The sequence below is a fragment of the Psammomys obesus genome, unplaced genomic scaffold, assembly GCF_907164565.1.
Source record: "Psammomys obesus unplaced genomic scaffold, mPsaObe1.curated_primary_1811, whole genome shotgun sequence".
Classification (NCBI taxonomy): Eukaryota; Metazoa; Chordata; class Mammalia; order Rodentia; family Muridae; genus Psammomys; species Psammomys obesus.
In genome coordinates, this window is record NW_026591086.1 from 10,498,287 (window position 1) to 10,511,287 (window position 13,001).

At 43.0% G+C, this 13,001-nt stretch overlaps 1 protein-coding gene across 1 annotated transcript in view; it reads right to left on the reverse strand.

The window, feature by feature from the left end:
- The window catches only part of Rb1 (RB transcriptional corepressor 1), a 104,617-nt gene extending 96,559 nt beyond the window's left edge, over nt 1-8,058 (reverse strand). The window contains exons 1-3 of the mRNA XM_055609863.1: nt 7,991-8,058; nt 3,799-3,945; nt 2,891-2,970 (exon numbers count right to left, since the gene is read on the reverse strand). Of these exons, the coding sequence (XP_055465838.1) occupies nt 2,891-2,970; nt 3,799-3,945; nt 7,991-8,058 (295 nt within the window). The remainder of the gene's footprint in view (nt 1-2,890; nt 2,971-3,798; nt 3,946-7,990) is intronic.
- Nucleotides 8,059-13,001: the final 4,943 nt, after the last annotated feature.

The window sequence follows — 13,001 nt, forward strand, 5'->3', positions numbered from 1 at the left end:
CAGCAATCACCAGGCTGCTGAGGGCAAGGCGTGCTTTTCTTTGCACAGTTCCTAAGGGTCCCACACACAGTTCTCTGAGAGGTTAAAGGAGGGAAAACAAAAGGGAAGTCAAAATCCAGCTGAAGGAAAAGGAAAACCCATTTCACTCAAACGTCAGCTTCCGGCCAAACAAAATCAGTGTTCTCCTTTTTGGACATGGTCTTCTGTGACCTGGGACAGGGTGCTGAAGTATTGCCAGCTCCGGACAGCCACAGGCATGACAAATGACAGGTAAATGGGCGAGTAGTAGCTTTGGGATGAGCTGGCAGTTGGGAAAGTTCTTCGTCCTGATGGCGGAGATCATCTGCTTGGTTTTGAGAAAAGACAGGTCTGGTTAAGGATCTGGTGATAAATCTCTTCTATATACTGGTATATGATAGCTTAAACTTCTGATCCTTCTATCCCTACCTCCTGAGTGCTGAGATTACAGTGTGACACCACACCTGGTTTATGAGGTGCCAGGGATTGAACCTGGGACTTCCCGAATGCTAAGCTGACACTCTACCAACTGCACCTCGCCCCCTTCCCAACTCACGAAGCCAATTTCTTAAAAGGAGACTACATAGTATCATGTTAAGAAACTGAGCAAAAGTCACTAGGTAAAATATGGCATACCTAGCTTGTACCAGGCGTTAGTCTCAGAGGTGAGCACAAGAATAAAGTTTTGGGTTGCATCTAAAGTTGCATTTTACTCAAAGAGATACACAATTAGCAGATAAAACTACGTGTGTATAATATTTCAGGTGGTAATCAAGATCACAGAGAAAAAGGACGCAGCATGGTCATGAACTAGGAAGGTCTCGGGCACCAGAGAGGCGATTTAGAGAAGACCGTAGTCACAGGCACAAGAACGCTTGGGTATGAGCCTTGTCAGGCTCACGATGCAGCAAGATGGGAAAAGAGCTCGGCTTTTGGTTGTTGAATGGCCTGTGTGTGGAAGGAAAGAAAACAGAGTGTTATGTCCTTTGCTCTGTTGGATGATCTCCCCGTGTAAGCTGTGGAGATGCAGAGACCCCAAAGTTCTAGAACCCCTTGTGAGAAATCAAGGGAGCCAGCACAAAGCTTGTCCTCACTTTCTTGGCTTGCCTGCTCCCTGAACTTTGCATTACTTATTTTGGAAATTTGGGAGATGAATAAGCGGATACAGTTTGCACTGGGAACAGAACCCAGGGTCTTACTTGCTAAGCATGTATTCCACCACAGACTGGTCTAGGAATCTTGAGACAGGGCCAAGTCCTGGTGCTCACTCAATTTGCCCGTCCTCGAACATGAAGCTGTCTTTGTGGTCTGACCTGGGTCAGGCAAAGTAAGAAAAACTATGCAAGTAGAATGTTCCACTGTTGCCTGTGGAGGTAAGACTGTTTAGAAGAGGTGATTAGAGGTTGGGTACGGTTGCACACGCCTGTAATCTCAAACCAGGGAGGCAGAGACAAGATTACTGTCCCTCAAAGTCCCAGGGTAGCCTGATTTATATATTAGACTTTGTCTCAAAATAACAGAAGTGGAACAATAAAGAAGAAAGTTTATCACGTGTGGCCTATTTAGTGAAATGCCATGTGAGCAGAGACAGGGTGAGGCACAGGAGGAGCCTGTGGGCTCTACAGGAGTGAAGAGGCTGTGGCGTTCCTGGCCCACAATATGTAAGCACAGAGGCTCCGAGGCAGACATGATCCTGGCATGTGCAAGAGAAAGTGAGGCAGCCATGAGATGATGGAGGAAAGACTACAGGAGGTGCCAGATTAAATACGGTCCTATCTCAAATGCTGTAAGGACTTTGGCCTTTGTCTTCAACAAAACACTGTGATTTGATCAAGGGAGTGACATGACATGGTTTAGGTCTAAGGATCCCTAGTGGGATCCTGCACTAATCTTAGCAAGAGATGATCGATGGATGGTGGTATTGTTGGTTTAGAAGAGTAAGTCTTGGACACCTGTAGTTGAAAGTAAAGTACATGGGACTTGCTGATGGGGCAGATCTGAGATATGAAAAACAATCACCGATGAGCCCTGTTTTCAGGCAGATCAATGGAAAAACGAGTTAAGATGAGGAAATCCCAGGAGAGCTAGGTGGGGAGTGGTGAGAGGGTTTGGAACAAACTTGGCTTCAAATGATGCTAACCCTGATAAATGCCTGCTAGACAAGTAAGACTATACTCTGAGGTGAGGAAATAAATGAGAAGATATCCCAACTGCAGCTGCTTGAAGGCACATGTGGTCTATTTAATTCCAAGGTAACAGGTCACGGAGAACATATTTGTAAGTCGGTTTTAGTGTTTATGACTACTAACCTAAGACTACTTGGGAACTGCTATAGTCTCCTGCTATAGTCTTACTTATATCACATCAACCCCTCTAAGTAAGGTTTACAATAAAAGTGGTTTCACAGTAAAATTGTAACGGGTTTTAAAATTTTATTCAATTTGGGGATATTTATTATTGTTTTTATTTTTGAGACAGAGTCTCACCATGGAGCTCCCTGGAACTCACCATATAGTCTATTCTGGCCTCAGACTAGAGATCCACCTGTTTCTGCCTCCTGACTACGGGGATTAAAGGTATGTGCCACTGTGCCTAAATCAGAACAGATTTTTTAAAAAGCAAACTATCCTCAAAAACTTATATATAAATGTTCACAGCAACTTTATTCATATGAGGTTCCAAGTCGTAACAACCAAATGACTACGATACGTTCATGAAAAGGAAATTGTGGTACATGCAAAGGCGGGATGCTCAGTGCCCAAAAAGGTTATCACTCCACATGACAATCGAAAGGATTGGGGGGAAAGGGGGCCAAAGATCACAGGCAAACAAAACAAAACAAAACAAAACAAAACAAAAACCCCACACATACAGAGCATACTGAATGACTCCAGTCTAACAGAACTCAGGAACTGGATGACATATCCTGTGGCTATTGAAACCACAAAGTAACTGCAGCAAAAGAAGGAGTATGAGTGGAAACGGGAACAAGGGAATTTTCTGGGATGATGAAGATTGTCCAGTAGTTAACATGGATGCATGGAATCCCCAAAAATTTTATCGGATACTTTATGATGGGCTTTTGTTGCATACAAAATACATCAAAATACACAAAATATGTAAGCCCCGATGAGAATGGTGTATGTTGAAATGCTAGGCTGAGAATAACTTTTCTAAATTAGGAATAAACTCCGTCTTGAGCTTCCCGTCAACCAAAGCTAAAGGAAAGAAAATAAACCAGCTACGTTAACTGTTAGTCTAGCATGTGTCAGAGGAGGCGCAAACTGTCAATTCTAATAAGATTACAGTTAAGAGTATTAGGGAACAAACCAAAGCACTTTTGGAAAAGTTGAAGGAACATATTTGGCTCAGTGTTGCTATCTGTCAATCTTCAACACAACAGTAGATTGTCACTGCATTGCTCAAGCACAGCCTTCCTTTGAGGAGTAAATCCTTTGACAGATTTAAGATGGAGCTTTTCTGGAGTACAGCTGGTTGCAGAGAGCATCTAGACTCACCCCTATAAACTAGGAGTCTCAGATGTCACAGGCTCCTTCCCCTCTCTGGGGGTCTCAGAGTTTGTGATAGGAGTTGGGGATTTGGTAAATAGGGGCCCGAGTGTTATGTTCTCTGGAGTTGATTAAAGCTAGCTAACTTAGTTTTAGCTCCTGGACTTGTACTTTGCTAATTACGGGGGTTAAGGGATGTTCTAAAAGCTCACCATATTTATACCCAAGTGGGAAAACATTCCTCCCTCTATTTACCAGGCTTAATGGGTACCTTTCTCTGTCATTGTGCAAGCTCTCCCGAGTCTCCTTCAAGCTCTGCAGCAGACACATGCCGTATATTAAGGTGACATTGACATTGTGCTGCAGGACTTCCCAGGGCTCAAGCTCTGGAATCACCGGGCTTTGCAATGTCAATATCCTTTTGATATGGAAGAACATGACTCCAGATGCCACCTTTGTGGGCCATGGAGACATAACTGTCTGCAGACAGGTATTATCAGCAACCCGCTGCTACCACAGAAAAGCAAGCCCCCACAGAACATTTCAGTTAGAACAAGACGTAAGTCATACAAACCTAGAGGATGAACAAGAGAAACCCTTGCCAGCTGAGGTGACCCAAAAGATTTAGTTCATTCATTTGACAAGCACTGAATTGCTCCACAGCAAGTTACAATGGGCAGTTTTGGTAGGACACGAGTCTGCTTCATATGACTCCACACCTTTTATTTCCCAGGGTCAAGAGGAAAGCCCCATGGGTAAAGGCACATGCTGCCAGGCCTGGTAACCTGAGTGTGATCCCCAAGACCCACATGGTCAAAGAAGAGAACTGACCCCTACACCTTCTCTGAGCTCAAAACACATAATCTTAGTGACATCCATGCCATATGTTTCCACTGACCAGAATATTACTTTTATTTCTGTAGATTTATATTTAAGAAAACTCAGACTGTGGGAGAAATAGACTTACGGACATTACTTTGTGTGTGTGCACTGGAGTGGTTCAAGAAGGAATAGTTCACTCTGTAAATAAGAGGTGTGTGTAAGGTACTTTACTGAGATACTGAAAGCTGGGGCCTGGGAGCAGAGTGCACATTACAGCATGTGCCTACCAAGCATAAGCCTCAGCCCCAACAAGACAGAAAAAAGTACTGGCATCTGGGGGGTTAATATATTAAAATTTTTATCATACTAAATGCTGCAAAGAAAAACCGTGTGATTTTTCTACAGACACCAACAGATAGGAGAGCATTTACTATTAGTCCACAGAGGATGAAACGTGAATAAATCTTGAAGGCTGAAGTAGATGGTATCTCAAGAGCATGGTTTTGTATAGCAGTTTCCTTTGAGATAGAACCATCCTTCCTGGACAGAAGTTCTTAAGAGGCAGGATGTTAACAGGGAAGTGAAACATCAGGGTGCTCTAAGGAAAGGTGAATCATTCCAATTTGCAGGGAAGCTCTTTAAACTCAGAAGTAAACAACTCACTAGCTTCAGGAAATCCCTGAAACTGATCATATTCACAAGGCTCCTCCCTTTCCCAAGCATATATAAGCATTTAGGCCTGCTGAGAGAAACCCTCAGACCAGCCAAGCAACCTTGAAAGCCTTAGAAAGCCAACTGAGCCGCCTGGAAAGGACGCTCTCCAGCCTGTAAGGTACCTGCAAGCTATGTAGTATGCTCCAGGTTCCCAGCTTTTGTAAGCTGTCACTCATACCAGAGTGGGCTTTGGTGACACAGCTGACTTGGAGTCATTTCTGCTCCTGTAAATAATCCCTCACCCATATTCTTGTAAGCAACCCCAATAAAACTTAGTTGGTTCACCAAGTAGGGCTTGGGTAGTATCCTTAACTTTGGCCCATTGTCAGCTTCATATATGTAGTGAGTGAACATTTGTTCCTTTCTCCATTGGGAATAGGGCCGCACAACAGGAGAGGAACAGATGAGAAATGGTGTTAAAGGAGAAGAACATTTGCTAAGAAACCATAAGGCACCTTGTAGCAGGATGCTCAGGGCAAAGGCAAGTTTTAAGATGTGTCTAGAGTGGGTTGAGACTGGATTGTACAGCAGTATCTTATGGCTTTCACTTCAAGAACAGGAGGCCCAGACAGTGTCTTAAACAAGGAGAGGTAGGAATGTTGACCTCATGTTTTGATGAATGCTTTGCTAACAGAATGGACTGTAATAGCATGTGGGTGGTGAAGTGGGCTGAGCCACAGCTACAGGAGCATGGGAAATTGTTTGGAGATGGATGTTTTGGCAACTATCCAAGGATGAAATTCCTTGGTTTGGCTTTTTTAAAGATTTTATGTGGATGTGATTGTTTTGCTGTATGTCTGTATAGAATGTGTATGTGGTGACCAAGAAGACAAGAAGAGGGTACTGGATCCCCTGGACTTATGGATCATGGGAACCACCCATACAGTGGTTCAGACCATTGTGAACCACTATGTGGGTGCTGGGAACTGGCTCAGGTCCTCTGCAAGAACATGGGTGTGCTCACCTGCTGAGCCAGCTCTCCAGCCCCTGGCTTGACCTTCTAAAACATACTTCCAGTTTGATGGTAGGAGGATATCCCCAAGCTATCTAAAAGTTACATTATGCATTAAACTGTTAATAGTCTCCTTTGAGGCCTAAGACTGGAACTAGGGATCGAGGTTGGTGAAAACAGGGTGGCATTCACCCTTAGTATTTCTGAACTTTTTTTCCATAGTGAAACTGTATATACAAGTAAAAGTTTAAGTAGTAAGTATAGAAACCCATGAAATTACGTAAGTAAAAAAAAAAAAAAAAAAAAAAAAAAAAGCCAGAAACTGTCTAGCTTTGTGCCACTGTTACATATCTGTAGTTCCATAGAACCCACTCCTGTCCCTTCTGCTTAAAATCAATCCACAAGAGATAGTCAGGAGTGAGAATGTGGGTGACATTTTTCCAGTGGACACACAAACAGCATCAGAAAACATTTTCATTTGTGGCTTCAAAGTTCAGCAAATAGAGTCTTAAGTTGTCTTTACTGATGTTTTCAACATTAGAAAAGCCTAAAATGATCGGTAGGGACCTGAGACTGAACCGTTCGTTCCTTTCTCAAATAAGTATTAACTATGAAGACTAAGAGAGAAAAAAATATGACTTTGAATAATACAGAGCGAAGGGCTAAATAGACATGATGAAGTCCCTGTTTAGAAAACAAAACCTCAGAGTTCCTCTGTGGAAGGTTCCTGTCCTGTTCCTTGTCTTCTATTCCGGATGTCTATCTTGTTTGCCCTTCTGAATGAGGATTAAGAATCTTCCCTAGGATCCTCCTTGTTGTTTAGCTTCTTTAGGACTATAGATTTTAGTGTGTTTACCCTATCTCAGTGGTTGGCTCTTTGATCACCTCCCCCCGGGGGGAGGGGTGCAGCCTTGCTAGGCTACAGAGGAAAATGATGCAGCCTTGATGAGAGCTGATAAGCTAGGTCAGATAGAAGGGGAAGAGGTCCTTCCATCAGGGGACTTGGGAATGGGCATGGGGGAAAAAAGGGAAGGTGGGTAGGACAGGGAGATGAGGTAGGGGGATGCAGCGGGGATACAGAGTGAATAAATTGCAATAAATAAATAAATAAAATAAAAATGAAAACAAAAACAAAGCCTCAACACTTGACCATACAAGAATCAGAGTCCAATATAGATAGCCAGGCAATGAGTCCTGTTCAGTGGAAGGAGTCTCTAAAATACTAAACTATGAAAGGTGCACCCACCAGAGTCCTAAATTCAGCCAGCACTAGCTCATAGCCATATTCAAAAGTAGAATCTGTCCTGTTTCCTCCCAATAATCCGTTTGAATTTTGGTTGTGTTAGTAAGCTGTCTCTGAGTTTCTTTAAGCTGTATACTCCCACTTCTGGCATTTGAGATAAATACCAGTCAGATCATTGTGTGTCTTTCATCCAATTTACTAAAATTGGCATATTAGAAAAAAAGTGAACCGAGAAATGCAATGAAAAAAATTACACTTTTAAAATCGGCATTTACTTGCTCATCCTAGTAGCGCTGGGGTTCAAAACCAGCAAGAATCGCCAACGATTGCACTGAGTTAATACAGAATGTCTTTAGTCATGGTTCAATCAGTCACCTCTTTCAAGCCAGGCAGTCTCTCCTACCTATCACGGATGAGCAATCCAAGTCCTAACCATTTGTTCTCTGACTTCTTGTGCTCTTTGTTACACAGAAGCAAACAGAATGTGCTACGGGGGGGGGGGGGGGGGGGGGGGGGGGGGCGGGGGCAGCGGGGGGCAGGAGTAGACTCAGCTGGAGCTTTCACACACAGCCTTTCAGGACAGCCGATGACCAGAAGGGTGACATCCTGACCCAGCCACATACAAAATTCATGTTGAAAATCCTAACCGCCAAGGTGTGGATGGCACTAGGGGATGGGGCCTTTGTGTGGCCACATGGGTAGAGTCCACATGATTGGGACCAGTGTCCTTACAGCAGAAGGTCCACGGAGAACAGCGGGTGCTTACTGCTGATGACAAAGTGGGCCCTCGCCCGAGCCATCCTGATTTTGGATTTCCACCCTACACATTTTTTTTTTTATTAATTACACTTTATTCATTTTGTATCCCCCCATAAGCCCCTCCCTCCTCCCCTGCCAATCCCACCCTCCCTCCCCTTTCTGCATGCATGCCACTCCCCAAGTCCACTGATAGGGGAGGTCCTCCTCTCCTTCTTTCTGATCTTAGTCTATCAGTTCTCATCAAAAGTGGCTGCATTGTCCTCTACTGTGGCCTGGTAAGGCTGCTCCCCCCCAGGGGGAAGTGATCAAAGAGCAGGCCAATCAGATTATGTCAGAGGCAGTCCCTCTTCCCATTACTATGTAACCCACTTGGACACTGAACTGCCATGGGCTACACCTGTGCAGGGGTTCCAGGTCATCTCCACAAATAGTCCTTGGTTGGAGTAGGAGTCTCTGGGAAGTTCCCTGTGTTCAAATTATCTTGTTCTGTTGCTCTGCTTGTGGAGTTCCCGTTCCCTCCAGCTCTTACTATTTCCCACTTCTTACATAAAATTCCATTCACTCTGCCCATCAGTTGGCCATCAGGCTCAGCATCTGCTTTGACAGTCTATACTGCAGAAGCTTTCAGAGGCCCTCTGTGGCAGGTTTCAAGGTGGTTTCCTGTTTTCTTCTGGCTTTCAGAGGCCCTCTGTAGCGGGTTCCGAGGTTGTTTCCTATTTTCGTTTTCTTCTGATGTACATCCTCTTTGCCTTTCAGGATGGGGATTGAACATTTTAGTTAGGGTCCTCTCTTTTGCTTAGTTTGTTTAGATGTACAGCTTTTAGTGGGTTTATTCTATATTGTATGTTTATATGAGTGAGTATATACTGTGAGTGTCTTTTTGCTTCTGGGTCAACTCACTCAGGATGATCCTTTCCAGGTCCCACCATTTACCTGCAAATTTCATGATTTCCTTATTTTTCATTGCTGAGTAATACTCCATTGTATAGATGTACCACAGTTTCTGCATCCATTCTTCAGTTGAGGGGCATCTGGGTTGTTTCCAGCTTCTGGCTATTATAAATAAAGCTGCTACAAACATGGTTGAACAAATGTCCTTGTTGTGTACTTGTGCCTCTTTTGGGTATATGCCTAGGAGTGGTATGGCTGGATCTTGAGGAAGCACTATTCCTAGTTGTCTGAGAAAGCGCCAGATTGATTTCCAGAGTGGTTGTACCAGTTTACATTCCCACCAGCAGTGGAGAAGCGTTCCCCTTTCTCCACAACCTCTCCAGCATGTGTTGTCCCTTGAGATTTTCATCTTGGCCATTCTGATGGGTGTAAGGTGAAATCTCAGGGTTGTTTTGATTTGCATTTCCCTAATGGCTAATGAGGTTGAGCATTTCTTTAAGTGCTTCTCTGCCATTCGATATTCCTCTGCAGAGAATTCTCTCTTTAGCTCTGTTCCCCATTTTTTAAGTGGATTACTTGGTTTGTTGCTTTTCAGCTTGTTTAGTTCTTTATATATATTGGATATGAGTCCTCTGTCAGATAGAGGGTTGGTGATGATTCTTTCCCAATCTGTAGGCAGTCGCTTTGTTTTGATGACGGTGTCCTTTGCTTTACAGAAGCTTTTCAATTTCATGAGGTCCCATTTATTGATTGTTGCTCTTAGAGCCTGTGCTGTTGGTGTTCTGTTCAGGAAGTTTTCTCCTGTACCAATGAGTTCTAGGGTATTCCCCACTTTTTTTTCTAGCCGATTTAATGTGTCTGGTTTTATGTTGAGGTCTTTGATCCACTTGGACTTCAGTTTTGTGCAGGGTGATAAGTATGGATCTATTTTCATTTTTCTACATGTAGACATCCAGTTGGACCAGCACCATTTGTTGAAGATGCTATCATTTTTCCATTGTATGGTTTTGGCATCTTTGTCAAAAATCAGGTGTCCGTAAGTGTGTGGGTTTATTTCTGGGTCTTCTGTTCGATTCCATTGATCCACCATTCTGTTTCTATGCCAGTACCATGCAGTTTTTATAACTGTTGCTCTATAGTACAGCTTGAGATCAGGGATGGAGATACCTCCAGAAGATCTTTTATTGTAGAGGATTGTTTTAGCAATTCTCGGTTTCTTGTTATTCCATACAAAGTTGAGAATTTTTCTTTCCAGGTCTGTAAAGAATTGTGTTGGCAATTTGATGGGAATTGCATTAAATCTGTAGATTGCTTTTGGTAAGATGGCCATTTTTACTATGTTAATCCTGCCAAGCCATGAGCATGGGAGATCTTTCCATCTTCTCATATCTTCCTCTAATTCTTTCTTCAGAGACTTGAAATTTTTTTCATACAAGTCTTTGACTTCCTTGGTTAGGGTTACGCCAAGGTACTTTATGTCCTTTGTGGCTATTGTGAAGGGTGTTGTTTCTCTAATTTCTTTCTCAGCCCTTTTGTCTTTTGTATACAGGAGTGCTACTGATTTTTTTGAGTTAATTTTATATCCGGCCACTTTGCTGAAGGTGTTTATCAGCTGTAGGAGTTCCCTGGTAGAGTTTTTGGGGTCACTCATATATACTATCATATCATCTGCAAATAGTGATAATTTGACTTCTTCCTTTCCCATCTGTATCCCCTTGATCTCCTTCGACTGTCTTATTGCTCTAGCAAGGACTTCCAGCACTATGTTGAAGAGATATGGAGACAGTGGGCAGCCTTGTCTTGTCCCTGATTTCAGTGGGATTGCTTTAAGTTTCTCTCCGTTCAGTTTGATGTTGGCTATAGGCTTGCTGTATATCGCCTTTACTATGTTTAGATATGTGCCTTGTATCCCTGAACTCTCCAGTACTTTAAACATGAATGGATGTTGGATTTTGTCAAATGCTTTTTCAGCATCTAGGGAGATTATCATGTGGTTTTTTTCTTTCAGTTTGTTAATATGGTGGATCACATTGATGGATTTCCGTATATTGAACCACCCCTGCATACCTGGGATGAAGCCTACTTGGTCATAGTGGATAATATCTTTGATGTGTTCTTGGATCCGGTTTGCAAGTATTTTGTTAAGTATTTTTGCATCAATGTTAATAAGGGAGATTGGCCTGAAATTCTCTTTCTTTGTTGAGTCTTTGTGAGGTTTAGGTACCAAGGTGATTGTGGCTTCATAGAATGAGTTTGGTAATGTTCCTTCTGTTTCTATTTTGTGGAATAGTTTGAAGAGAATTGGAGTTAGCTCTTCTTTGAAGGTCTGGTAGAATTCTGCACTGAAGCCATCTGGTCCTGGGCTTTTTTTGGATGGGAGACTTTTGATGACTGCTTCTATTTCTTTGGGGGATATAGGACTATTTAGTTGATTTACCTGGTCCTGATTCAGCTTTGGTGAGTCAAATCGATCAAGAAAATTGTCCATTTCATTTAGATTTTCAAATTTTGTGGCATATAGACTTTTGAAGTAAGTCCTAATGATTGTTTGGATTTCCTCAGTGTCTGTAGTTATGTCCCCCTTTTCATTTCTGATTTTGTTGATTTGGGTGGTGTCTCTCTGCCTTTTAGTTAGCTTGGCTAAGGGTTTGTCTATCTTGTTGATTTTCTCAAAGAACCAGCTCTTGGTTTCATTGATTCTTTGAATTGTTTTATTTGTTTCTAATTGATTGATTTCAGCCCTGAGTTTGATTATTTCCAGCCGTCTACTCCTTTTTGGTGTGTCTGCTTCTTCTTTTTCTAGGGTTTTTAAGTGGGCCATTAAGTTGCTTGAATGAGCTGTCTCGAATTTCTTCTTGAAGGCACTTAGTGCTATGAACTTTCCTCTTAGCACTGCTTTCATTGTGTCCCACAAGTTAGGGTATGTTGTGTCTTCATTTTCATTGAGTTCTAGAAAGGCTTTAATTTCTTTCTTTATTTCTTCCCTGACCCAGCTGTCATTTAGTAACAAGTTGTTCAGTTTCCATGAGTGTGTAGGCTTTTTGCTATTTCTGTTGTTGTTGAAGTCCAGCTTTATTCCATGGTGATCAGACAGGATACAAGGGATTATTTCAGTCTTCTTGTATCTGTTGAGGCTTGCTTTGTGACCAACTATATGGTCTATTTTGGAGAAGGTTCCATGAGGTGCTGAGAAGAAGGTAAATTCTTTTGCACCCTACACATTTTTAAGAATCTACCTGTTGTTTAAGCCAATCACTACAGCATCCTACCTGCAAAGAGAACTCAAGATTGAGGGAGGACAGCAGTCTCCCCGGAGACCGTAAGCCAGTGACCCTTCGCTCCCCAGCTTTCTCAAGGCTCTGCCACAGCACTTGAGATCAAATGGCATCCCCAGAACCACGGCTAGGAATTCTCATGTTCTTGGGAGGGAGGCATCTCACCAAGTGTGCGCCGGAGAAACTTTTTCTCCTTCCCTTTCTTTTTTCAAAGCCCTTACCATGTGGCTGAAAGTCACCTAGAACCCCCACGTTGTTTACATTGCCATGAACTGAGTCTTCATGCTTCATTCTCCCAAATGCAGGGATTACAAGCACACACTGCCACTCCTCCACTAGACCGGGGCACTCTACTTTATGGACCTAACAGCAATGGGAATAAAGATGGGCATCCTGCTAGTCCAAGCCAGCCAAATCAATGGTTGGACTGCACTATTAAAGTGTTTACAGAACACCATTCTAATGAAACAGTATGCTGGAGCCCTCCATGTTGACTGCAGGCAAACCCGTCCTCTGTGAAGTCGATGAGAAGCTGGGGTTGTTGCCACAGCTTGCTTCCCTAATACTGCACTGTAATAGAGGAACTAACATGCTTTCTTTGAGTCACAAACCTTACTGAATGCCCATGGATTACCAAATGACAGCCTGAAGAACAAGGAGGAAGGGACTGTATCGAAGTGATCGGGCATTTGCCCAACACCTTCAAGGCCCCAACTTGGATCCACAGATGATAAAAATGTGTAGGTGAAGGGCTGGCCAGTGATTACTATAGCGAACGGTAACTGGCTGACTACTCATTAGTTGCTTACTGGACTGTA